The sequence below is a fragment of the Scardinius erythrophthalmus genome, assembly GCF_964197995.2.
Source record: "Scardinius erythrophthalmus genome assembly, chromosome: 18".
NCBI classification, from domain to species: Eukaryota; Metazoa; Chordata; class Actinopteri; order Cypriniformes; family Leuciscidae; genus Scardinius; species Scardinius erythrophthalmus.
In genome coordinates this window covers 36,121,131-36,148,467 of record NC_138238.1, presented here as the reverse complement: position 1 = coordinate 36,148,467, position 27,337 = coordinate 36,121,131, and the positions used below count along the sequence as shown (strand labels likewise).

At 34.2% G+C, this 27,337-nt stretch overlaps 1 protein-coding gene across 2 annotated transcripts; it reads right to left on the bottom strand.

Moving 5' to 3' along the window:
• On the bottom strand, window positions 1-27,337 carry LOC308706505 (integrin alpha-M-like). 2 transcript variants are annotated; one of them, XM_081392219.1, is made up of 30 exons: window positions 27,170-27,337; window positions 19,197-19,302; window positions 18,491-18,594; window positions 18,315-18,385; window positions 17,275-17,389; window positions 17,025-17,155; window positions 16,655-16,797; window positions 16,061-16,208; window positions 15,568-15,718; window positions 15,339-15,412; window positions 14,329-14,446; window positions 14,083-14,216; window positions 12,991-13,137; window positions 12,663-12,863; window positions 12,426-12,559; window positions 12,198-12,343; window positions 11,893-12,041; window positions 11,226-11,357; window positions 11,057-11,130; window positions 10,798-10,939; window positions 10,416-10,514; window positions 9,272-9,351; window positions 9,041-9,127; window positions 8,858-8,936; window positions 8,599-8,694; window positions 8,344-8,430; window positions 8,102-8,212; window positions 7,894-8,007; window positions 6,643-6,855; window positions 1-6,522 (listed from the first exon to the last, which is right to left on the bottom strand). In XM_081392219.1, exons 1-30 carry the CDS (start codon window positions 27,207-27,209, stop codon window positions 6,439-6,441), a joined length of 3,510 nt encoding a protein of 1,169 aa, XP_081248345.1. In that variant the 5' UTR covers window positions 27,210-27,337; the 3' UTR covers window positions 1-6,438. The 2 variants fall into 2 exon arrangements, with proteins under 2 accessions (XP_081248345.1, XP_081248344.1); XM_081392218.1 differs by having other exon boundaries at window positions 1-6,855.

Here is a 27,337-nt window from a genome sequence, read left to right as displayed (position 1 = left end):
TTTCAAAAGTTATAAAGATCTTTATTTCTTGCAAGAAAGGCAGTTCACACATCAGTCAGAGTCTGATATGGAAGGGCGCTGACTTCTCCTTTTTGCTCAGCTATATACCCTTAACACATCCTGGTCTGTCTCAAAAGATCGCCTTGGTTTACCTTAAAAGGCAACATGTCTCTGTTCGAAATCTCTTCTAACATAAAATCTATCTAGACAAAGCAGTACCATGTCTGCAAAAGTTTCCTGTTATTAGCTGCTGATCTCATTCGCACCTTTTGCCTATCTCTATTTTCTATCAAAGCTGCACACATACTTTTCACACTTAAAAGTATACAATAGGTCACTTGAGTACTCATAGTCAGTCTCTTTGCTACCCAGAACATTTTGTTCATGCAAGCTTATATGATTATATTTCTTTAAATGCTTATGAGTAAAAATAAATGTTCAACGTTAACACAAGTTGCACACACCTAAAAGTAAAAGAACACATCTAAATGTAAAATTTCCATAACACTCCACCCCATGTTCATTCAAAGAACATACACACAAATTTTGACATTTACTTCTCCATAATCATAGTTTCCTGGTTTGGCCTTTCCTATAACAGTTATAAGTCAGTGACTTTAATACCACCTAATATCTCTAATCATACCATTGTACATTGCCTTTTAACTTTGAATCAAGTTTAATTATTCTTTGCTAAATTTCGAATCACATTGATCTATTAGGCCTTTAACAGGCTGATACCTGCTGATTAACCATTTTTCTTAACCTTATTTTGCTAGCTTTTAATTCAAGTAGGCGATTTTATTTTTTTTCCCCTTAGTCAGATCTATTTAAGGATCTGTGTAATAAAATCTAACCAAAAAAGTTCTAAAATCTTTTCATTTTTATCCTTAACACAAATATCAATAATTGTATTATTTTGTTTCAAACAATGTCATTAATTTTAAAATTAACTCAGCTCAAACCAGCTCTTGCCATTTTATCTTTAGTTACCTATCTTAAAATCCTATTTTCCAGAATTAACTGATGGACATAACATGTCCTGCCTCTATTTGCTGGCAATGCGGAATAATTCATAATGGATCCATTGATCCAGATCATTAAATCCGTAACTTCATTCTGAATTAAGAGAGCTTTTTTAGAATTTTGCTTTATGAGCAAATATTCTATTTCACTGAAATGTCTTAGATTCATTTTAGTCTTTAAATTTGACATGTTTGAGTTACATTGTTCTTGGTCTGGTTTTACCTTTGTGCTCATATTTTTCTAATACGTTGAAGACCTTTCTCAACAAAACAAGTTCATGCTTCATTTCTGGAAGCCGGGTTAATAATAATTCAGAAATTTAATATGTTTCCCAAAATCAATCACCTTCTGAAAGTTTTTCTTTTGCTATTTTAACAAATGGAAACACCTAAAAAAATATTTAATTTAGTCATTAATTAATCGCTATAGAAGTTCGGACCTAGTCCAGCAAAGTAACTTATCCTCTCTTATTAGAAAACAATTATTACCCCTATTAATTAATTTTTTTTTTTTTTTTTTTGCATCTATGATATCTGAATTAGGGTTCTAAAAACCCTCATGTTTCTTCAAAAATAGTCCCTAGATTATTCATTATCTTTACATTAATGTACCTATTTAGAGTCCCTATACTCTACAGAAATTAAGAAATCTTCCTCTTCTTAATTTACATGTACCTGAAATATTCAAATTAATTAGTAATTGTTCAAATCATGAGATCTAAATCATACAGTCCTACAGTTTGATTGAAACAAATACAACATCAATAAACATCGCACAAAATTAATTATCATGCTAAACTTAAACCATTAGTTGGTCCACATCTTCCTCCAGATGTGTTGATCATCTCGTTGCCCCATGGACGTTCCGTCTTCACCTTGATAATTCTTTGCGAATTGTCGCAAGGTCTATCCCCCGTTGGTAGAAAGGAGGTCAGTTACTAGCACTGCCTGTTTTCCTCTACTTGACGCTTGTCGTTGGTATCGGCGTTTGGGGTTGTTGAGGCTGGTTGGTGTAGTTTAAGTCGAGATGCTTGGATGGAGGTGTCACCGCTGCAACCTTGCTGATAGTTGCAAGATTTTTCCTCAGAACACAACCGCAGTCCACTGGACCTTGTTTGTGGAGTGAACCATAAGAACAACCTGTGAATGGAGACCTTAAGTATTTTTGTTAGTGACAACATCATTTAACTCATCTGCTTGTCTGGCCTGTCGTCCTTTTTGATGAGACCTGTAAAATTTCATGTTAAACAGTAACAAGACAATATTTTATACATTTGGAACAGAATCAGTTCTGTTCGATGAGATCCATCATGACATCCTATAAAAGGAAAAAGTTAAGTATGGGGTGGACAGGGCAAGCTTGCGTGCTCTGCCTTCCCAAAGTTATACGCTGCGCAGGTGTGGCATTGTTTATTTCTGCCACAACAATAACCCATACCACAATAGTTAGCCAAATTCATCCATGGTTGTTATTTTATTGGGAATATTTTTCCCTGTTGGGTCATATTTTATCTGTTTAGATACAGCTGTTTTGATTGACATCATTTATCTAAGTGTCTCTCAGAACACCATAATTCACACACTCACTTTCACACACACCACACACCCCTCTCTGGCCAGAGATTCATTCATTCATTCATTCATTCATGTCTGCCTTAGCAGTTTATGAACTGAATGGGGAACATATATTTATTAGGAGTGGAATACCACCAAATATGAACGGTAACAAAGTTCGCCGACGGAAACTACAGAACGTAGACACACTGTGGCATTCCCCTTGCAACAGTGTCTGAACGTTAGGATATCAATTTTCAATTATCCCATCCTCGTCGCCATTTGTCGTGGAAATTCTTTCTCCACTTTAAATAATAATTGGAAGACAGCTGGAGATTTCAAAAGTTATAAAGATCTTTATTTCTTGCAAGAAAGGCAGTTCACACATCAGTCAGAGTCTGATATGGAAGGGCGCTGACTTCTCCTTTTTGCTCAGCTATATACCCTTAACACATCCTGGTCTGTCTCAAAAGATCGCCTTGGTTTACCTTAAAAGGCAACATGTCTCTGTTCGAAATCTCTTCTAACATAAAATCTATCTAGACAAAGCAGTACCATGTCTGCAAAAGTTTCCTGTTATTAGCTGCTGATCTCATTCGCACCTTTTGCCTATCTCTATTTTCTATCAAAGCTGCACACATACTTTTCACACTTAAAAGTATACAATAGGTCACTTGAGTACTCATAGTCAGTCTCTTTGCTACCCAGAACATTTTGTTCATGCAAGCTTATATGATTATATTTCTTTAAATGCTTATGAGTAAAAATAAATGTTCAACGTTAACACAAGTTGCACACACCTAAAAGTAAAAGAACACATCTAAATGTAAAATTTCCATAACACGGATTAGAACAAAGTGTGATGAAAACAAATCATCAAATATGAAAAAAATGACAAGATTTGTTTATTTATGTTCACGAGAAGGGTTGAATATGTGATAAATGAACGGTGTCTTAGTTTTTCCATTTAGAAGACAAAAATGAGAAAAACTATCCGAAGGTAAACGGACTGACGTCATTTTGAACAAAATCAGGCCAAAAATGAAGTTCATTTTTATATTGTTTTGGGAGTTCGAAACAGCTTGCCAAAGCAAACTTTCTGGAAAACTTCGCTATGACTGGTAAACACCTTTTTTACTACCATTGGTCTGTGGAGATTACATAATTGATAGCTGTGCGCGGAGGCTCCGCCTTCTTTCACGTGGAAATCTTTTTCGGTTCTCCTGTTGAGTCTGTCAAGGTCAGAAGTCACGTGTGAAAACACACTGGAGAGCTGATTTATAGAAGAAAATTAGTTGTAGTAGTCTACTTCTGATGATATGAGTCACTGACACTGTTTTTCATGTTTCATTGTTTAATTTTCAATGTTTAATTTTATGTCAAACACAAACTGAGGTATGCATAAATAATGACACAAAAATAAGTGTAATGGATAATGCCAAAATTATTTAATTTTGGCTTTTGTTGGTTTCCTTACCAACACTAAGTGCCACTTTAAATATGCCAATATTGCAAAAAAAGCTAAATAAACAATATATTAATATAAAGCAGAAAGAATTAAACATTTTCAAAATCTGTAGAAATGTGATAAGAAAACAGAATAAAAAGTAACAAAAGGCAATTGCGACTTTTTCTCTCACAATTCAGACTTTTTTCTGTAAAAAATGTTTTTAATTTTTTGAGGAAGAGCTGGAGGAAGTGTCTAGGGAGAGGGAAGTCTGGGCATCCCTGCTTAGACTGGTGTCCCCGCAACCCGGCCCCGGATAAGCGGAAGATGATGAATGGAATTCTGACTTTTTTCTTTGCAACTCGAGTTTATATCTAGCAATTTTTACCTTTTTCCCCTTTAGAACTGTGACATATAAGCTCACAATTATGAGTTACAAAGTCTGAATAGCGATTCTGGGATATAAACTCACAGTTGCAAACTTTTCTCAGAATTGTGAACTGACAATTATTTTTATTTTTTTCAGAACTGGACTTTATAACTCACAATTTTTATTTATTTTCTCACAATTGCTAGTTTATATCTCGCAATTTTGACTTATTTCTCGCAACTGTGACTATCAAAAATATCTCTGCTATAGTTCACACTCACAGTCATCCATTTTCATAGCAAAGAAGGAAGTTAAATATTTGAGATGCTATAAATACTTTCATTGTGGTAACTCGTTGCACTCACTAGCCGCGTTTCCATTACAGATTTGCGCAAACGTTTTGCGCTATTATCTAAATATCGATAAAAAACTATTGCAAAATGACGGCGTTTCCATTAACCGATGTTATGCGACTAAAACGTCCTTTTTTCTCTCGCGATAAGTCATTCCAAAAATCACGGCAACGGACGTTTTTTATAATATCACAGCCACCGCTTTAGACATTATTATTATTATTAATGGAAGGAGATGTGGTGTGTTATCCAAGCATTAATGGCAGGGAAAGACCCCCGAACGACACATATAAGGAGTTTCTGGGTGTTTCACCCTCATTTCTGCTCCGAGGATTTGATTGTGGCATTTCTTTGAGATTTAGAATCCAGTATTCCTATAGGCTAATTCTTGTTTCTTTTATGAATTTAATAAAGAATTCTGTCTTGTATTCTGTCCAAACGATCCATGTCGGCTACTTTTGTGTCCATTCGTTTTTCCTTTTTTAACCCCTAATTGAAAAACGAAATATGAACGGTTGTCTTTTTAAAACGCAAAGTTGAACACCAAAATTTTTATTTGAACTGGCTACACCAACTGCTGCGAAAAAAGTAAATATCGACGAATTTTCTGATTTTTGTTTATGACTTTTTTCCCCTTTATTAAACATTTAAAATATTCACAAATTAATATGGAAAACATGTCGATTTTACTGGTTTTCTAAGGCCAAATTAGAAATTAGCTGAATGAGAAGAGCCATTAATATTATTAATAAACTATTGTTTTCTAAGTGTCGGCTAAAATCACATCTCCATCTCCGCTGTTAAGCAGATGCGCTTTTAGAGAGAAATGCACCTTTCATACGAATTACATAATCAGAAGGTATTAGCTTTCGATTCGAATTTGTTCGTTTTAAAGTGGACATTTCAAGCTTTAGCCTACATAGGCTATATTTTGTTTCAGTTCTCGCGCTCAAGTTTACGGAGATCATGAAAGTGCGTATGATTGTTTTCTTTTATTTTACAAAAGCACAGCGTTTTCTTGTTATTGTGAGTTTACACAAATAAAAGTAGTTGAGAATAATGTATTATTATTTTCTGTATGACCAGAAATGATAGAGTATTTTAAGTTGTTTCCACTGTTGATAGGAAAATGTAAGTGTTCGCGGCCGCGCCTCCGTGTCATGTAGTGCGCGCTCCACGCTCAGCTTTGTTCCTTTTTTGCATAAAAGCGTCTTCTAAATATAGCCTATTAAATGTTATAATAAAATAACATATTTTAACATAACAAGTAGCTATACATGGACTTCAGACACACCGCGTCTTCTAAGTCAGTTGACTGTAAATGCGCAAAAACTGTTTCCATTGCAGTTTTGCGAAATATTCCTTTTTCGAATTGCCTGAAAAACCACCTCATGAGAGCGTACAAACTTTTTTGCGATAAATGGGAGTTTTTGCGAAATCGACGTGTTTCCATTAGGCGTATTTTCAATTCGCAATTTCAATTTGCGCAATTTGAAGGGTAATGGAAACGCGGCTACTGATAAGATAATGAGTAGTGATATGAAATAAGTTCAAAATTATCCAGTTTTTATTCTAATGAAGTTGTCTGAATCAGTCTGGAATATTTAGCTACTGAGGTGTTAAATTCATGTTTCATTCTCAAGCCCAAAACACATCAGTACTTGTATCTTCTAACTGTTTGAGTGCACATTATTGTGTCATGTCTGGCTCTCCTCCTGCATCGCCCTGCGCCTCCTGCAGCATCTGCTTGTACCGGCTTTTGAAGAACCCAGCCTTGTAAAGGGAGAAAATATGCTGTAATAAACTGTACATGCTGTAAGCATTTAAACATATAGATTTTGTAGACAGGTGAAAGTGCCAGCGATTGAAACTGATGTTATGATGGTGATATACTTTATAGAGTGCTGCTGTGATGAGAGCCAGTAGCAGCAGTCCTCCTATTACTCCTACTACTACTCCTCCTACTACTCCTCCTCCTCCTCCTACTACTACTCCTCCTCCTCCTCCTACTCCTCCTACTACTACTCCTCCTCCTCCTCCTATTACTCCTCCAATGATCTCTTTGGTCAGGTTCACCTCCTCGTACACCTCCACTTGAGTGTTAATCTGCAAAGTGGAAAAATGTGAACAAGTGAATTTTAAAATGCAGTCAGAAGTGATCTCAGTGTAACAGGAAGTACTCCTCCTTCCTCTGACACAGATGTTCCATGTCCAACAATAGAGACATTATAATTTGATGACATGATTGTTTAGGCTACTATGTACATTCTTTTGTTATAATGCATCAGTTTTAGTGTGTTTATGATCCACATCCCTGTCTCTTGTGCTGTTGTTGTAATTCCTTTTAAAATGCTATGCACTACCATTAAAAAGTTTGGGATCAGTAAGATGTCTTTTTTAAGTTTATACTTTTATTTAGCAAGGATGCATTAAATTGATCAAAACTGACAGAAAATAGAATATTTTATTCTAAAAAAAAAATATATTTTTATTCTATAAAGATTTCTAATTAAAATAAATGCTGTTCTTTTGAACTTTCTATTCGTCAAAGATTTCTGAAAAACATATGCAGTGGCACAAATGTTTTCAACTGATAATAATAAGAAATCCTGAGCAGAAAATCAGCATATTAAAATGATTTCTGAAGGATCATGTGACACTGAAGACTGGAGTAATGATGCTGAAAATTCAGCTTTGACGTCACAGGAATGAATTTTATTTTAAAATATAATAAAATAGAAAACTGTTCTTTAAAATTGTAATAATATTTCACAATATTACTCTGTTTACTGTATATTTGGTCAATTAAATGAAGTCTTGGTGAGCAGAAGAGACTTTCAAAAACATAAGAATATTCTTTCAGACCCCAGACTTTTGAACAGTGGTGTTAGCACTTTTGACTCTGTGGTATTTGCACAGGAAGTAGATCTGTGTGAAAGAATGTTGTAAGTGCAATTGTCAATATATTTGCAAGAAGCAAAAAGAGAAAAGTATGTGGTCTGAAAAAAAGAAAGAATAAATCATAAATCAACAAATCATAAACTATAAACAGTAGACTGCCGTTATAGATTCCCTCAAACAGAGCACTGTTTTGAGAGCTCTTTTTACAGTCATTAGACTTGACATGAACGATCACTGAATCACCTGGACAGACGGTGCAGTGTGTAGAGAATCAGAGGAAAAGAAAACGTATTTGCTCTTGTCATAATCCAGAGACGCTGAACTGACCAACTCAAACACTGCAGCCTTGAGTCCAGTCTGAGAGAGACACAGATCATGACAATAAGAAATGATCAAACAGTTATGAATATATATGGTTCTGTGATATGAATTTGCTTTAAAATTCAGATACCTGCTCAATCCATCCAGAGCTCACATTGCCAAATATATTGTAGAGTTTCCTTTCATTCTTTGAGAGAGTGACGTCACAGCTGAACAAGGCACACACCGCCACAGAGCAGTTCTGACACACACACACACACACAGAGAGAGAGAGAGATTAATTAATGTATGTTTAACATACAACAGATAAATCAAATAAATTGTGGAAAACAAATGAGGTAAAACAAAACTAAATTTAAAAAGTGTCCTCACCACCAAACGATGATTTTTAATAATGTCCAACAACGCAAAATTGGTGATAACAGGCTTCGTCATGTTCACGCTGTCACAGCCAGGTATCTTTAAAAAGAAAGTGACATTTCTTGGTGACATTTTAAAACAACTTTATAAAAAATTATGGGTGAAGGATGGGATGCTGTTTTTCTTCCCTACGTCATACAGAAATTATTGAATTAAATTAATCAGTAAACCTGTATGACTTGAGAGATAAGAAATAAATTCACATACTTGCAAATTTGAATTAGTCCAGATGTCAGTATCACCAAGTTTCACTGGTACTCTGATGAAAACTTTTAACGTTAATTCTCTGAGTTCATTTTGAACCTGAAAGAGAGAGAGAGAAAAAAGGAAGAGTTATGTTCAGGATGGGCATTTTAACATTTTCTTCTGTTGATAAAATAAATCCTGTTAAAATCTGTCATTCAGCCTTTTTGAAACTATAAAGCCTTTTTGTAATATACTTTAAGATAGAGAACTACAGTAATACCTTTAATATCTGCTGGACCGGTTTCATAAGATCCCTTTTCCCTGAAGTAAAATTAATGTGGATTGTGGAATTTTCATGCCTTTTATTTAAAATGAAGAAAGAAAATGACAATATTACAGTATAGGATAAATATTTTTTTAATTATTATTATTTTTATACAGAAATGGGGAGCAGAGCACTAACCTTATCAAGGCAATATAGATGGCATATTTGACATCAATGGTTTTCTGTTTGTTAAACTCACTGTCGTTTGAGTGTTTGTCATTCCCACTGTGAAAGATGGAGGTTTTGTTTATTAGTAGCATTTATCTGTTCCTGATGAAATGATCATGTGAGAATCCTCCTAGAGCTCATGGTAAAAGTGTTTTACGCTTTGAGATCAACAACTTCTAGCACACAAAGATGATGTCATACCTCGTGACCGCAGCAGTAAACGTCACATTTTGGCCCAGTGAACTTTCTTTATTAATACTGTATGTAATCTCAAACACAACCTAGAATTTGAATGAAAAAGCCAGAATAAGACAAAAAATTTGGACTAATTAAAGTTGTTGCAAGTCATATATCAATGTAACATGTTGACCAGTCACACACCATAAATGTTGCTCTGGATAAGAGTGTTTATTAACTGCTTTGAGTTTAGTCAAGTCAGTAAATGAATGTATATAAGTATATGAGTAGAGCTGGACAATTAATAGTATTTTAATAGTGATCACGATTTCTGCTTCTCTTAATAAATGAAGCATAATCGTTGCGATATTGGCCTGTTGGTTATTTTTCCTGAAAAATTTTTTTTCCTGACATTTCCATTACCTTGTATCAGTAATGCCGAGTTCACACTGAACGATTTTAGGCCTGATTTTCGCTCGCCGACAGGTTTTGTAGGATCGCTGACAAATGCCCGAAATCATAGGCAAATCAGTGTAAAACCTCCTGTCTCCGATCCATCGTGCAGTGTGCACACACCAGCAACTGAACGTTACCCCAGATAGTTGTGCAGTGTGAAAAGAACAGTGACCCAACTACTATGAAAATCATGCAGTGTGAACTCGGCATAAGAAGCCTCCACCAGCTTTCATACTTGCCAGATGTCAAGAGTTTAAATCCCCCAATCAGAGCTTTTCTCTTAAATTGATAAATCCAACAATGGAACAACAATGTTTTACTTAATCTTCCCAACTTTAACCATGCGCTGATGATCTTAAAATACAGGCAAACTTGCATGTTGGAGTTCAGCGATCTCCATTGTGACATTCTGCTCAAATGAATGAATGAATGATCATCTGTGACTAAATCTGTGAGAAAACCTTCCAGGGGACTAACTGTAATAAATCCTAACATGAATCTCGACTATAAAATAAATCCAGTCTATGAGTTGAGGTTCTCTTGATATGTGCTTGTGTTGAAGTGCAATAATTCTCATGAAATGTAAACAGAAATGTCTCAAATGAGAACAATTGTTATTAATAATTTGAGCAAAATAATGATTATCAGTTTAACCATTAACATGCATTCCTCCACATGAGCAAACGTTCGTGCCAGGGGTGTGATTATTGACCTGAGTGTTTCCCTTGAGGATGGGTTTACTGATCTGGCAGGTGGTTTCTCCCAGTGTAACTCCTCGCTCAGCATCCAGAGACACACACTCCACTCTGCCCTGCTCATACAGAACATTTATCATATATTTCAACATACACACACACACACACACACACATATATCTATACATATAAAACATGCATCTATCTAACTATTCCATTTGTTACAGGGTTTGAAAATATTTGTTAAATAAATTAACGCTAAATTAATTTTTAATGTGGCTCTGTAATTTTAGGTTTTCTTTGAAAATGTATTGCATCTTCAGTGTTTTATAGCTATTTTGCTTTAGGAATAGCATTGTTATCATTATTAACTAGAGTTTACCTGTAAACTATGTTTACCTGTTTAGATGTGAATCTCCTGTAGGAAAGTCCAAAGGGGTATTTGAGGGTGAAGAGAGTGTTGTATGAGTTTTCTCCCTTGTTCTCTACAAACACTGTCACGTTGAGCTCCTGCATTATCCCAACCTCTATGTTTGTAGATCTGGATCACAGAAACCAAAGAGAGATATATTAATACTTTTATAAGCATCAAGATGGTTCGGATTTATTCATTTCTTGCAATACTTCAGTTCAGAAACAGAGCAAATGGTTTGCTCACCCAGAGAAATTGAAATCCATTCGAAGGTCGTCAACACATACATTATCAGTTCCACAGTTTATCTCAAAATCCAGCTGCAAAATAAAGTGAAGGAACAGAAAAATTCATGAATTATTCATTTGTGATGAAGTTCTGCTTATTTCTGCTCTTAACACACATGAACTCTTACATTATGGTCTGTGGTGGTCTTTATCTCTGGCAGCAGTACTGGTCTCAAATTGTCCATACTTCTTGATGGAAGACCCTCAAATGTGAATGTTATCTGATTGGCCAACGGATTCAGAGCATCTTCTGAACAAGCCTTATGGAAACAAGAATCAATGTTAATAACGTGATGTTAATAAAGTGATGTTAATAACAAAACACTCTACGATTAAACTTGGGTCACTTTTGTTATGCATTTGATTCTTGCAATGTCCCCATCAAATTTCTTGAAATGTTGAATATAATATTAAACTCAACATCTGCAGTTTTATCAGTTAAGTAGACTAGATATAGACAATATATAGATTAATGGCTCTTTATTTCCATCCTATCAGGTTACATACTGTTAGACATCCTGTTCATTTTCTTGCTGCATGTGTAAATAATCAAGTTAGAATTATTAGTTTGTGTTGTTTAAATATTTCTACTTGGAATTTAAGCAGAAGATCATTTGTATCTACAGTTTTTTTTAATGCAAACACATAAGTTAAATAGTAAAAAAAATGCATTGAATCTCTGAGGTATAAGTATAAGAAAAAGAAATTACCCTTTTAGTCTAAATTTTAGCCTAGATTCATCAGATTCACTGAAAATCTACTCTCAATCAAAACAAACTGACATTTTATGCTTACCTCTATAAAAAAAGCATGACTTTTGCATACTTCCTGCAACCCGACCTTCATCACATCACTGAGGAGCCGGTTTTTGAGTGACAAGTATGCACGATATTTCTGTCGCTTGGCATCCAGCGTTATGGTATAATTAATATTTGCAGCCAAACCTAGAAAACGTGTTTGAACATAAAAGCCCAAAAATATTAGCAATGCAACAATCTGGGATTTCTAGAGCACACCAGAATACTACAAATGTTGAGCAGAATATATGACCGTATGTGATGTAAGAACACAAAAACTATGTAATTATAAAATATATATACCTTTTATGCTATGTTTGTATCCGCTCATGGTGAAGCACACAGTCAGGCTGTTTTTCAGTGGATTTGTGCAGTCTGATTGGTCACCAGTTGGTATTTTGGTTGGGTTGTAAGTTACTTTGGTTTCCAATTGCATGATGGGTCTGGACCTGAAAGAGCCAAATATAACACATATGAATGATTATGGCTGAAACACTGTATTTGTATATATTTTAGTGCTTTATAAAAGACCTGAGAAGCAGAACTGCTCCTTTGGACCCAACAGCAATGTCAGGAAGGTTGTCTCGAGTCTGGTCTAGAGAAGACTGACTCAATGAAATCCCAAAGAACTGCAAACCTGGTCGCACAGATGATCCAGCAATCTTCTGTTTCATTCATAAAACAGATAACAAATATATTAGAGTCAATGTGAAGTCATTTTTATGTGAACTGTCACTTTAAGCTGCCACCAACCCTCGTCTTTTTCACCTGTGAGTATTTGGAAATTATCCCTCCATCTATCCCATTGAAGATGTAGATGCTGCCCTGTCCATCCTCCTCTAAAGGAGCTCCAACCAGCACATCCATGAAACCATCACCATTCAGATCTGCTGGACTGGCCAGAGAAGAGCCAAACCGACCCCTCTGACCTGCCATGCCCACCAGAGTATCTGAAAAAATGAAGTTTGCCTATGGAGATATAACAGAGAGAGGAGAAACAGGGTTAAACAGACACAAATGTACATTTATTCACTCTTACTTGATTAACTTTCTTTAAAAATGTTAGTCTTAATTGAATCTTCAAAAAAACACTGACCCGACGCGTGAAGGTGTAAACAAACACTAAGCCCTCTCGGTCAGACTCTATGTACGTTGGTGCCGATACCAAAAGTAGGTCTGTATTAGAGTCACGGTTCAAATCCACCACACACACCTCAGCTCCAAAATATGAGCCAATCTGAGGCTGAGAAAAGAGGAAGAGCAATATAGTTTGTTGTATAATATCAAGAAAATGCAATTACCTGCCTCCTTGTTTATTTTAGATGCCTTTTTGTTACACATATTTAGCCAGTGTATTGGATACATTCAATCTTGTTATTTATTTTGTTTGTAAAAGATGGCTTATATTGTTTTGGCATAGATGTACAGTAATTGGTTATGTATGTATATGTGACTGTGCCAACCCATGTTAAGAGGAGCAGAAAAGTGCGATTATGTGTGTGCGCTAGACTCCTAGAACTTTAAATGAACTCAGCCATCTTAGTTGAGTTTACTGGAGTTCAAGGACATGAAGAGGTGGACCGCTTGCACCTGCCTGGAGAAGGATCTGGGAAACTTTGGAGGAGTATCAACCTAACGCCTGTTGTAAACAAGGAGTATAAAAGACTGATGAACTGACTGCCTCTGGGGATACTGATACGCCAGTGCCCCCGACGCCTAGAAGCCCAGAGCTGAGGACAAGAAACCCCAAGCAGAAGATAAGAAGCCCAGAGCTTACTACACCTTTGATTCAAAACGTGATTATTGTATTTTATACTTAAACAATGAAGTTCTATTTGCCTTTATATTTTTGTTTATTATAAAAAGAAAAGTAACCAATTAAAATAAATTTAATTCATTACAAAATCTGCCTTCTGAGATTTATGATGCTGGAAGACTTTTAATGAGAACATGCCACAGAGGAGTCTTCTGACCAAATTGTAAGTACCTTTTGAATGCTTATGGTTTAGGTCAGATTTGACTTTCTTTACCTTACTTGAGAATAATAAATAAATAGGTAAAAGGTGTTAAGAGTACAGTACACACCATAAAACAAGTTACCATACAGCTATTCTGAGTTCATATACTTTCACTTGCTTACATTAATTTGTGATGTGCTAATATTTTACATAAATTTGAGTGTTACAACCTTAGGAGGATCCAGTTGTTTTAAATCACTTCCATCAATTCTTGAAACAGTTACTTGTCCCTTATGCTTGTTTCTTGGTGCTCCCATGACTGCATACTTTTCTCCGAACATTGTTGCTATTGCCAAGGAATAACCTGTAAAGAAAATTGACTTAGAAGTATTCTTAGAAGTATACTTAGAAGCAGAAGTATTCTGATGTTTTGACTGATTTATTTTTGATTTACACAATCGAAAAAGAGATCTCACCTAAATAACTGTCATGCTCACTTCCAGCTTGAAAGACATCTGATTTATCATTTGGTTTGTACAGCTGATATCCACCCTTCCACTGGAAAGCTCCCACTGCGGTCATTATCAAATCTGTCTGAATGCAGATTACATTATAAGAATAAACAGAAATATTAAAGAAATAATCTTTATAAACAAGTTTGCAAGCATGCAAAATCTACAGTGTGTTTTTCATTGAGGTGGAAGAGTAGTTAAACATCAAAACAGCAAACGTCATGGATATCTATGCTTGCAACAAATGCTTTATAAATAATAATAACGTGATTCATGAATGTAAACAGCTAGATTTGATCTGATGCAATTGAACTTCCAGGTTACTTTTATAGCACTTTGCACAATACTTATGGTTTCATTCAAAGCAGATTTACAAACAGCACCTTACAACTCTAGCAGTAAATTTGACCTGATGTAACATTGTACTGTATTAAAGGTTTATCACCCAAAAAGTTGTCCCAAAACTGTATGAGTTTCTTACTTCTGTTGAACACAAAAGAAGATATTTTGAAGAATGTCGGTAATCAAACAGTTGACTGTAGCCATTGACTTCCAAAGTAGGAATAAATACCATGGAAGTCAATGGGGCCCATTAACTGTTTGATTACCGACATTCTTCAAAATATCTTCTTTTGTGTTCAACAGAAGACAGAAAGTCATACAGTTTTGGAACAACTTGAGGGTGAGTAAATAATGAAACATTTTGGGTAAACTAACCCTTTAATGACAACATTAAGTAAATTGTTGTTCAATTAAATCTAAAACTGAAAATACATTTCAACGTAAAAATCTAAAATGACTATAGTAAAGTGTGAAAAGCATGGATAGCATGCAAAGACATGATTTAAATTAAACAGAACAGTAAAAAGAGCAATTCAACGGCCCCTAATTCATTTCAGTAAAACTATTTCTAACCCATGGATTTAATCTTTTTCATTAGTTTGGTGTCAAATATATGAAATACACAGAATTACATTTGATGTAAATGCTGCACTAAACCCGTCCTGTGCAAACTCCATTCGAGATGAATCTCCAGAGGTCTGGGTTCCTAGCAAGTAAAAGCAGCAACAACACAGTTAACTATAAATGTATTATTTTCAATCAATCCATTGAACAAAGTAACTGTACTAACATAACAGCTGATAAATGTAAAATGTAAACATTCTCTCAGTCATTCATTTTTCATTCCCTCAGCAAACATACCTTCAATGGCAATAATGTTCTCTTTGAGTTTTTCTCGAATATTTTCCAGCGCGTCGAAATTGGTTACTTTGAACACATGGTTATTGGTGGGTAAAGATGCAATGATTGCCAGCTCCCTTATTGCTTTGTCAATAGCAAAAGCATTGCCAACCTAAGAAAAATTCAATGATAATTGTAACACTAATTGTAATAATTGTAACAATTGTAATGATTTCAATAACGGTTTTTGATTTTTTTATATTTTAATAACCTTCTTTTTTTGATGGATGATTTTTATTTAAAAAAGTGGATAATTACAATGGCCAGATCAGATCTTGTGTTTGTTCACCGAAAATTTCAAATCTCACAAAACTTTTCCAAGACAAATCACATCAGCAAAGAATGCATGTTGATTTTGCCTAGCCATCTAGATCTGAATCAGTATAATCACTTTTTGCACAACTAATATAGTTAAGTCTTTTTTTAATTTAGCAGAGGCAAAATCAAATCTTACCCCAATAGCATATCGTGTTATATTTTTATCTTGTGCTAGTTGAACAGCCTCAGTCAACATTGAATCAGTTGATTCACCATCCGTGATAACAACCAAAACTTTACTGGCTGATGGTCTTGCACCTCCATTACTTCCAAAAAGCTCATTCCTATTGAAAATAAAATAAAATATGACAATATATTTAATCAACAATACAATTATGCAACTGTATAGGACATGTTTCTTATTAAGTTTACATTGCTTGTCTTTGGAACCTTGTTAAAATTATGAAGTGCTGTAAAACCTTATGAAAACTCATAAAAAGCTAAAGACTTGTAGTAGTACCGTATGTGTATCCATTTATTCCTGCATTTAATATCATGTGCTTTTTGAATGATTGCTCAGACATCTATCAGTTTTTCATTTGTATTTCCGTTTTTCTTTTTTTTTTTGGGGGGTGTGTGGTTATATTTTAAAAATTAGGATGTGCTCCTCACATCTCACTAAATATCCTGTTAAATTCATCTTCACTTTATGTCTTTCAGTCAGAAGTAATACTACTTTTAATTGCATAGATAAAAGAATTCCAATAAAATATCAGCAGTCATGTCTCACACAAGTTGTCTTATAGCTGTTGCGGTGTTAGCCCATCTTTTCTGTTGAGATATCCCCTTCACTGCATTTTCCCATGCCGTGGCGTCTTTGACTTCAAACTTGTAATGAATGACACATTCTGTAGAAAACTGTGCAATGGCAAACTGTAAGATAGATAGATAGATAGATAGATAGATAGATAGATAGATAGATAGATAGATAGATAGATAGATAGATAGATAGATAGATAGATAGATAGATAGATAGATAGATAGATAGATAGATAGATAGATAGATAGATAGATAGATAGATTTAGTGCCTGATGCGCTGAAAAATGGGGGTAAAAATGATGGACAAGCTAAATCATAATAAATGTATGGATTATCATACCTGTGTATCACGATCTACAAAACCTTTGATCATTTCTATAACAAAAGCCTTCATCTTAATAAAATCCAGATAATTTACACTTCCAGATCCATCCATTAAAAAAGCAATATCAATTTGTGATGTTGGGCATTCTGAGGTTGGAGAAATGAATAATTGCATCATATATTCATTTAATCTGAATACTCATGTAATACAGTATATACAGTATGAAGAAGACTTGCTTGGATTTGGTAGAATGCTATCCATTTACCTCTCAGAGTCTTTGGCACAGAACTGCTCACAACATTATCTGGACTGATTGTAAAGCACATGCCGTTGTAAGTGGTTAAACCATCACAGGTCTTAGGTATGGTTGGACCACAAACCTGAGAGAAATTAAGATTTTATTTTCAACATGACACTCTATTCTGGACTTTAGTGTAACATTTGAAGCTTTACACTATTAAAATTTGTCAAATCTAATTATTATTAGACATCTTTTAGATTGACTGCAAATTGTAGGTTCAAATGTAACATTAATTCAATATATATATATATATATATACATGCACCAAATCTTGCATTTGTCTTCCATGCTTCTGCAGTCAAATTGTAGTTTAATATTTTTAGGATATGATAGCATTTTTAGGATATCAAAATATAGTTTCTCCAAGCATTATTAAACAATGTAGAAAAACAGCACTAAGATTTTTTATTCTCACAAAAATAGGGATTTAAGGGGTCATGAATAAGAAATCAAATTTTCCTTGCTCTTCATGTACAGTCAGATGTTCTTTGTCTCAAAATCGTGTATTGCTGTTTATGTGTCAGTAAATCGAGCCAGTGTCTAAACGATCAGTTTGACATGGTTTCTCTAAGTAGCATGAAAATAATCTGTTATTTTAATTGTGATTAAATTATACACAGAAAGCAATCAAAGTGCAACCTTTCATGTGACGGGAGTAGATCTAAATATAATACTATAATCAACACTTTTCACTATTAGTTCATCTCGACAGCTGTAATGGTAAAAACGTAGTAAAAGATTTTGAGAGAGTTCCATATGTAATACTTATTTCATATGTAAAGATGTTAGCCAATCATAACAGTGGGCATTTACACTGAAGTCTCACGGCAGACACGCCCCTTAAAACAGAGCGTTCAAATCAGAGGTAAAATCAGGGTAGAGAATGGCCTTTTATTTCTAAATAATGACCAACCAAACATACCAACATAATAACTATAAGTGCACCTCAGGAAACATAAAATAATAAAAAAATGTTCATGACCCCTTTAAAATATGACACTTACCACTGTTCTTGAAGACTGAGGATCTAGAGACATTGAAAGTCCAAGGGACATGTTGACAGCCTCATTGGTGACTGTTGAATACAAAGTTGTTTTTTTTTTTTTAAGAAATACTATCACGAATAATAAAACAAATATATATTTTTTACATACATGAAAGCATATTACAAACAAAGTACCAGTAATGGGCAGTGTAATGCAGTTTCCTTCATTGACAGCACAATGATATATTCGTCCTCTTTGAGTTAGACTGTGTTGTATTAAAGGATCACTCACAAGTAGACTATGGAAGAAGACAGGAGAATAAGTGAACATGTTAATAAAGGAGACATCTGTGGTGTTCCTGGTTGGGTGTGCTGTTTCAGTATGATGCAAAAACCTCTGATCGTATAAAAAAAAAAAAAAAATATATATATATATATATATATATATATATATGGACATCATCATAATTTTAAGTTATTTTTAGTTAAGTTTTGCTAAATATTTTTACATTACAGAAAATCATAGAAAGTGGAAATCGGAATTACTGGCAAAGCATTAGGTGGAATTCAAAAACTTATGAAACTGTATCAATTTAAAAAAATATTTTTAACTGAACCAGAACTTAGAAGTTGTCAAATGTCTACACCATGACCTACTGTGCATTACAGTAACTAATGTAGTTAAAATTACTTTTAAAGTTGATACATTTAAAATGTACTAAACTGCAACTTCAACATTAATAATTTTGAATAATGTTACAGCTAATAAGGCTTTTAATTAGTTAATATCCATATCTGTCCTGCATTTAAATATTCAAAGTAATTATTAAAGTACTTGTTTTCAACAGCCTCAGCTTTTGGCCGACGGTTGAGTGGTCTGTAGTCACACTGGTGAGCTCACCTTGAGGCTTTCTGTATCACTTTATAGCCAAAGCCGCTGTTTGCATTGTTTGTAAAGTACTTCCAGGTCACAGGATCAATGTTGAAGGCCATTAATGACTGACATACTAACATGTAAAAGAAAGGAAAATTACATGTAATTCACACAACATTACACAAATTTATACATTTAATGATGAAAATATACATAATTAGCAATTATGACTAGCCTAGTATGTTATTTCAAGTGTATCATTTAGGGATGTTTGCAAAATTTGATGTGATGTAGAATAGCCCCCCAAAAAATACAACCAATTTCCTACATTGCAGTAAAAAAGAAGATCTCCCTCTCTTGGCTTCTAAAAATAGACTGTAAAATAAACAGCCTGGGTAGCGCCATTGTGGACGTCACTCTGACTATTCCGGTGCCTCTGGCTTATAAAATGTGTAAAGAAGTAAAAACAGTGGCAGGAATTCCTCCATCACACACAAACAAAGATCTGTGAGGAGACGCGGTTCTGATGCCTGTACTGAACTGTAATGGGCAACGTCGCGACTATGATGAGAAAAAACAGGTATGCTTGAGCATTTTGTCCTTCAGGGTCACATCTTGTGATACCATGTCCTGTTTTTGGTTTGTTTACATGTCTTTCGTTTCATTCGAACCGCAACATTTTACAGTTTACTTCTGGGCTGTAATTTAACAGTAAAGTACCGGCAGGTGAGATGCTGGGAAATGTAGGATTGAGTGTGAGTGAGGGAGTGCAGCAGTGAGAGAGGAAACGGTAAAACTAAACTGTTTAAAGCTACAATATGCAAAAACATTTTTGCCACTAGAGGGCGCTACATCCAAACAACAACAACGGCGTAGCTTGATGACGATGTGAAGGAGCGTGGAATGATGGGAACTTGGGAACTGTCCTTTTAAACTCCACTGTGGATGTAAATCAGTCAGACGGGAATCGAAAAATCATGTTCATGGATGAGGCTAAGTTCTATGTATATAATGACATGCTTTTTGTGGTTCAGCGCGGTCTGTATTGGGAAAGAGAAGAGACGAGCGGGATGCAAGTAGGTCAAGAGTATGGAGCGAAATATGTGCCATAATTTAACAAACTAATCCAGCATTTTGCAAACAAACTCAATCTACTTTGCAAAGGAAAACTCGACTCGCAAACAAACTCAATCTACTTCGCAAAGGAAAACTCGACTCGCAAACAAACTCGATCCGCTTTGCAAAGGAAATCTCGACTCGCAAACAAACAGAAAGCAATGTGCAAGCACAAAGGTCACAAATGCGTGCAGGCAGATTTTCTCACAAATGCGTGCAGGCAGATTTTCTCACAAATGCAGTTGAGCAACTTCCTCCTCTAAAACAGTAGATGGCGCTAAACTATAGGCTAATTTAGCGCTAGTCTCCCAGGAGAAGCACTGATTTGAAACTTGCCTTTGCCTACAGCTGAGGAAAATGACCGGTGAACGGGTGTGTTTCTGTCTTATTTGATCTATAATTAACCTTTTTGAGGTTTTCTCTTGCCAAACGTTTATTGCATATCTAGACAGAAATCCACATTAGCACCATAAATTAGTGATTATGTCTGCACTTGAACGAATCTATTTCTTTCGTTCTCCATAAATGAATGAGAACATTTCATTTAATTGAGCGGCGGGTTTCATTTGTGTGTCCAAAACAATAATTTGGGCACTGCATAGGCTACGTCACAGGCAAGATAAGAAACAATTGTATATATATATATATATATATTTTTTTTTTTTGCATTATTTTATTACATTAATTGTTAAGCTGACTGAATTCCAACTAGGCTAAATAAATAAATAAGTGGGAGCCTCCTTTCAATTAAATTAAATGTTCTCATTAATTTATGGAGAGCGAAAGAAATAGATTCATTCAAGTGTAGACATAATCACTAATTTAGTAATTTCGCATGAGTCCGATGCAGAAAAAAATGACAAAAAGCAACAAGATGGCAGAGCTTTCAGCTTATAGATTCCCCGATCCTAGAGAGTGAAGTGCTAATAAGTGCTAATGTGGATTAGATATGCAATAAACGTTTGGCAAGAGAAAACCTCAAAAAGGTTAATTATAGATCAAATAAGACAGAAACACACCCGTTCACCGGTCATTTTCCTCAGCTGTAGGCTATGGGGCGCCGTTTGTAAAGCGGCTCACGCTGAAAATAACAGCAACATTTTGTCACATTTAGCTTCAAACAATGTTAAAAAAACTGGTATGAATTTTTGATGGTCACTTTTTACCACATTTACAACAATATTTGTCAACTTAGAGATATTTTAAATAGTTAAATCTAAATATTAAATGTTACACCTAAATGTTAAATATTAAATCTAAATGCTAAATCTAAATCTAAATGTTAAATCTAAATCTAAATGTTAAATCTAAATGTTAAATCTAAATGTTAAATGTTAAATCTAAATCTAAATGTTAAATCTAAATATTAAATCTAAATCTAAATGTTAAATCTAAATCTAAATGTTAAATCTAAATATTAAATCTAAATCTAAATGTTAAATCTAAATGTTAAATGTTAAATCTAAATCTAAATGTTAAATCTAAATATTAAATCTAAATCTAAATGTTAAATATAAATGTTAAATCTAAATCTAAATGTTAAATCTAAATGTTAAATCTAAATCTAAATCTAAATGTTGAATCTAAATCTAAATGTTGAATCTAAATGTTTTGGGTGAAACTAAATATTTAACTAATATGCAAATTCAAAATGCCGGAAGTGGCAAAATAAAAGCTCGAGGTGGTCAGTGTGTGTTTATAGCATGGTTTATAGTGTCAAATAATGAATAAAAACCATCTCATAATAATAACTATAATATAACGATAATAACTTCCTAAAATAATAAACACGTTTGGAGAAACTGTAGAGTATCGTGATGAGAGTAATGACATGACATTCAGTCAAAGTGAGCCCCCTAGTGGCTGGCTATTATGGCTACAGGTCATAAGTCCCGCACTTTTCATAAAAGTGACACTAGCCAACTCTTCAAATACAGTTTCTCCAAACGTGTTTATTATTTTAGGTAGTTATTATCACGATAATCTATGTCCAAGAGTCCATTTCCTCGGATGAGATGGTTTTTATTCGTTATTTGACACTATAAACCATGCTATAAACACACACTGACCACCTCGAGCTTTTATTTTGGCACTTCCTGTTACCGGCATTTTGAATTTGCATATTAGTTTTTTTTTTTTTTTTTTTTTTTTTTTTTTTTTATTGACATATTTATAGAACATTAACAAAAAAGGCGTTCGTAGTTTCAAATGTTACAAACAAACCAGAGCGTACATACAGATATTACATCACAATATACATATTATCATCAGCAAGTAAATTGAAGCCAAGATGAAAATAAAATAAAATAAAAAAAATACAATAAAAATAAATGAACATATAATTATATAAGGTAGGGGAGTAGGACAATATTCAATTTATAAAATCAAAGTCTTCCAATAAGGAGTACAAATACACTGCTTTAGGACTTTTCATCCTTCTCACAGTCTCTAAATATACTTTAAATTCCTCCTTAAAAACCACTAATTTTGGAGGGATTTTGACAAATTTACATTTGTGTATATAAAATTTCAACAAAAGCAACACATTATTAATTACATAAGATACCTTTTTATCCTTTATTAATAAACCAAATTTAATAAATTCCCACGACAGTATCAACCTTACAGGTATTCTTTGTTGCATCCATCTCAATGCATCATTCCAAAATTTGTTTACCAAAATGCACTGAAAAAACAAGTGTTCAACCGTTTCTATCTCTACCTTACATATTTGACATAAATTTGAATCCCCAACATTAAATCTCTTTTTTAAAAATTCTTTTGTTGGATATATATGGTTCAGAATTTTAAAGTGCACCTCTTTACATTTAGGATTAACAGGAAATGAAAGAAAATTGGTCCTAATTTTACACACTTCTTTCTTCTCATAATGACGAAGAATATAATTTCTTAATAACGGTCCTGGGAAACATTGATGTACTAAACAGTCTCTTAAGAATTTGTTTGAACATTTTCTGTCAACAAATCTTACATTTTCTATAATAAGTTCTTGTAGTTTAGGTAATATCCTTGAATATTTCAGATGTTATTTGCATATTAGTTAAATATTTAGTTTCAACCCAAACATTTAGATTCAACATTTAGATTTAGATTTAACATTTAGATTTAGATTCAACATTTAGATTTAGATTTAGATTTAACATTTAGATTTAACATTTATATTTAGATTCAACATTTAGATTTAGATTTAGATTTAACATTTAGATTTAACATTTAGATTTAACATTTAGATTTAGATTTAACATTTAGATTTAACATTTAGATTTAGATTTAATATTTAGATTTAACATTTAGATTTAGATTTAACATTTAACATTTAGATTTAACATTTAGATTTATATTTATATTTAACATTTAGATTTAGATTTAACATTTAGATTTAGCATTTAGATTTAACATTTAACATTTAGGTGTAACATTTAATATTTAGATTTAACTATTTAAAATATCTCTAAGTTGACAAATATTATTGTAAATGTGGTAAAAAGTGACCGTCAAAAATTCATACCAGTTTTTTAAACATTGTTTGAAGCTAAATGTGACAAAATGTTGCTGTTATTTTCAGCGTGAGCCTCTTTACAAACGGCGCCCCATAGTAGGCAAAGGCAAGTTTAAAATCAGTGCTTCTCCTGGGAGACTAGCACTAAATTAGCCTATAGTTTAGCGCCATCTACTGTTTTAGAAGAGGAAGTTGCTCAACTGCATTTGTGAGAAAATCTGCCTGGACGCATTTGTGAGAAAATCTGCCTGGGCGCATTTGTGAGAAAATCTGCCTGCACGCATTTGTGAGAAAATCTGCCTGCACGCATTTGTGAGAAAATCTGCCTGCACGCATTTGTGAGAAAATCTGCCTGCACGTATTTGTGAGAAAATCTGCCTGGACGTATTTGTGAGAAAATCTGCCTGCACGCATATGTGACCTTTGTGCTTGCACATTGGTTTCTTTTTGTTTGCGAGTCGAGATTTCCTTTGCAAAGCGGATCGAGTTTGTTTGCGAGTCGAGTTTTCCTTTGCGAAGTAGATTGAGTTTGTTTGCAAAATGCTGGATTTGTTTGTTAAATTATGGCACATATTTCGCTCCATACAAGTGCAAATGACGAACACCTGTGTCTTATTGCTGTGATCCACGCGCTGGAGAGACCGCTTATAATCCGCGCTGGAACAAGAGAGAGACTGAAGAGAAAATTGGACGCAGAGAAAGAAAATCGGTGGATCCGAGCTCTCATTTTTGAACTCTTTTGTGCCGTCGCGGTTGCCACGGTGAATGCGCGTTGTGCACGACTTTTGTTTGTTTTGCTTTATTTTAATAAAGTACGAATCCCAGTCACGCGACCCCTGTCTTCTTTCTTCCTGACTCTTGAACCTCATAACACTTTTATTTCATTAAAATGAATTAACCACAAGAAAAAGTAAGGTTTAATACTAAATTGGTTATCATAGATGTTACTGTATGTCGAATTCATTGTTGTGATAACACGGTGCAGTTTTACATGTTCTAAACAATTGTTGTAAAAGTACATTCGAACATACTCACATCATTTGCCAAAATACTGATTAATCTTTATGTATAACACATGCTATATTTATTTACATGGCCATAAACACCAGACGTGATAAACTATGTCAATAAACTAAACACAAATCTAAAGCAATAATACTTCCCTTACATAAACATAACTATTACAGAATGCTACAGTTGGAAAATATAAAATTAAGCATGCTTTGTCGACAGAACCAGCTGCAATCGGTAAAGAATAATTGTGTTCCATAACGACTGCACGAAACAAGCTAACGTTTGTTGCTTGATAGATGCTACAACTACAACTTCCGCATTTGTCCAGGACTCCACACAGTACGAGCGGAAACCAAGGGTAACGCGGATATGACGCCACTGACTGGCGACTCCCAGCTCCCCCCTGCTCTAACGCCCCGTTTCCTTGGTTAAAATCTTAATTTTCTCACGATTTAAAAATAGTTGGAAACATTTGGGATATTGTAAGTAATCAACTTAACAAAATATATAACACTGGCCTTGAGATTATGGGATATTTTAATGCAAAATTCTTGCATATTGCACCTTTAACTCTAGGGGAGTAGCTCTGTGAGTGAACACACCCGTCTCACATGTTTCCCCCAAGGGACATTTTTTTTGCAGCCACCTTTTTAGCAGAGATATTTTTTAGATATCTCTCCTCTCACCCTGATACCCCTTTTGTCGATCATTTAATCACTGGCCTTTCTCAAGGGTTTTGGATAGGCATCCTTTCTCCTCTGTCTACTTCTTATGTAGCTAAGAATCTACAGTCAGCTTTAGCTGAACCTGAGGTGGTATCTGTCCTTCTAGGAAAATAAGTAAATTAAGGATACATCATCTGCCCTTTCTGTTCTTATTAAGAAACTTTGCTGCTGTACCATGGGTACAGCGTAATGATATGATGCAGCGCCTGAAAATAGGTCTAACAGGTTAGACAAACTTAGTCCCGGTCACGTTGGAAGTTACCGAGCTGGGGACTATTTTCAGGCACTGAGTCATATCATTAAGCCTGCTGGACTCATGGAAAATCACAACTTTACATTTTCCGTCAGTCTTAGTACACGATGTAACTACAGAAGAGTCAAGTTTTAAATAGGAAAAATATCGAAACTCTTTGGTCATTTTTTTGAGAGAGATGCTAATGGTCTTGTCCGATTCAATGATCTATGCTAAGCTATGCTAAAAGTGGTACTGCCAGACCCGGAGATCGGCTGAATGGATTTGAAAACGGTAAGACTCAACTGTTTAACTCTGGGGGAGTTGTAAAATGAGCCTATTTAAAAAAAAAAGTGGAGTATCCCTTTAACCATGTAAAGCCTAAGATATAAAATAATAGTCAAATTTTCGATTAAAACAAATTGTGAAATGGAACAGTTTATTGAAACTTTGGACAAAATCTAAAAAACTAACACTCAACAAAAAATACATATGCAACTTGTTTTTTGTGTTTATTATACTTGATACATCAGGCTTTTATGGCTCATATATAATGTGGCCTAGTAAAAATATGGATTTTATTTTATCTTATTCAGAGGCAAAAATATGCAGTTTGGTACAGATATGATTTATATGGTCAAAATGTAAGATGGAATTCTGATAGCTTGTAATGTAAAACAATACATAACATACGTATAAATATCACTTATCACTCTGTATCAACCAATAATATGTCTTTAAATGCTAGTTTTAGAGATATGTATAATGCTATGAAATACACTGATGATAAAAAAAAAAAGTTCGTCAGAAGGATCATATTTGATGCATTTCAGTGTGTATGGTCAATCAAGTAAACTTAAGTTGCTTCAGTCCAGTAAATGTTCATCTTTAAATATAAAATAGAAATAGTACTAACAATATAAAATTCATTATTGCTTTTACTTTCTAAAAATCAGTGAAGAGACACATGTGCAACAACCTGAAAGTGGAGATTTTTACAAATATAATAAAAGGCCTTTTACTTACTGGAAAAAGTATGACCTACAGACCATTCAGATGGCAGTTTTTTTCAGCAAAGTTTTGACTTTTTTTGACAAAGTTTTTAGAGTCCATAGAAATGTGTGTATCAAATATGATGCAGTAGGCTTTTTAGAGTTAAATAGATTTACAGCATTGATCAACAGATCAGACAAAATGATTTGTAATAATGCCTATTGACGTTATCAAGTTTAATCAAGCAAAAGACCACATATAATCCAAAGTTTACAGCAAGCATATTGTATATAATTGAGGAGTTTTTCTTGCTTGTATAATTATTCTATCATTAGGCAAAGTCATTTCAGTATAGCTTAGGCTATTCCACATGTTTAAATACAGAAAAACTTGATCTTACCAAAAAACAAACATGAGAGGAATCGAAAATTCCAGTCCATTTCTGCACACAAACAGTGAACAACAGGAACCGCTACTTGTGGAGTCTTTGGTGGGAATGAGAGATAAATCGAATGGAAATAGACTGATGTAGTGATGTTACGTCTGACACCGACGCTCCGAAGCTTGC

Excerpts from the sequence above, each read along its gene's own strand:
- LOC308706505 (XM_081392218.1), bottom strand. The coding sequence starts at position 27,209 with ATGGACTGGAATTTTCGATTCCTCTCATGTTTGTTTTTTG. Across the intron at positions 13,138-14,082 it reads AACAACTGGATCCTCCTAAG|CCTCAGATTGGCTCATATTT; the intron begins GTTGTAACACTC and ends CTCTTTTCTCAG. Across the intron at positions 10,940-11,056 it reads ATGGATTTCAATTTCTCTGG|ATCTACAAACATAGAGGTTG; the intron begins GTGAGCAAACCA and ends TCTGTGATCCAG.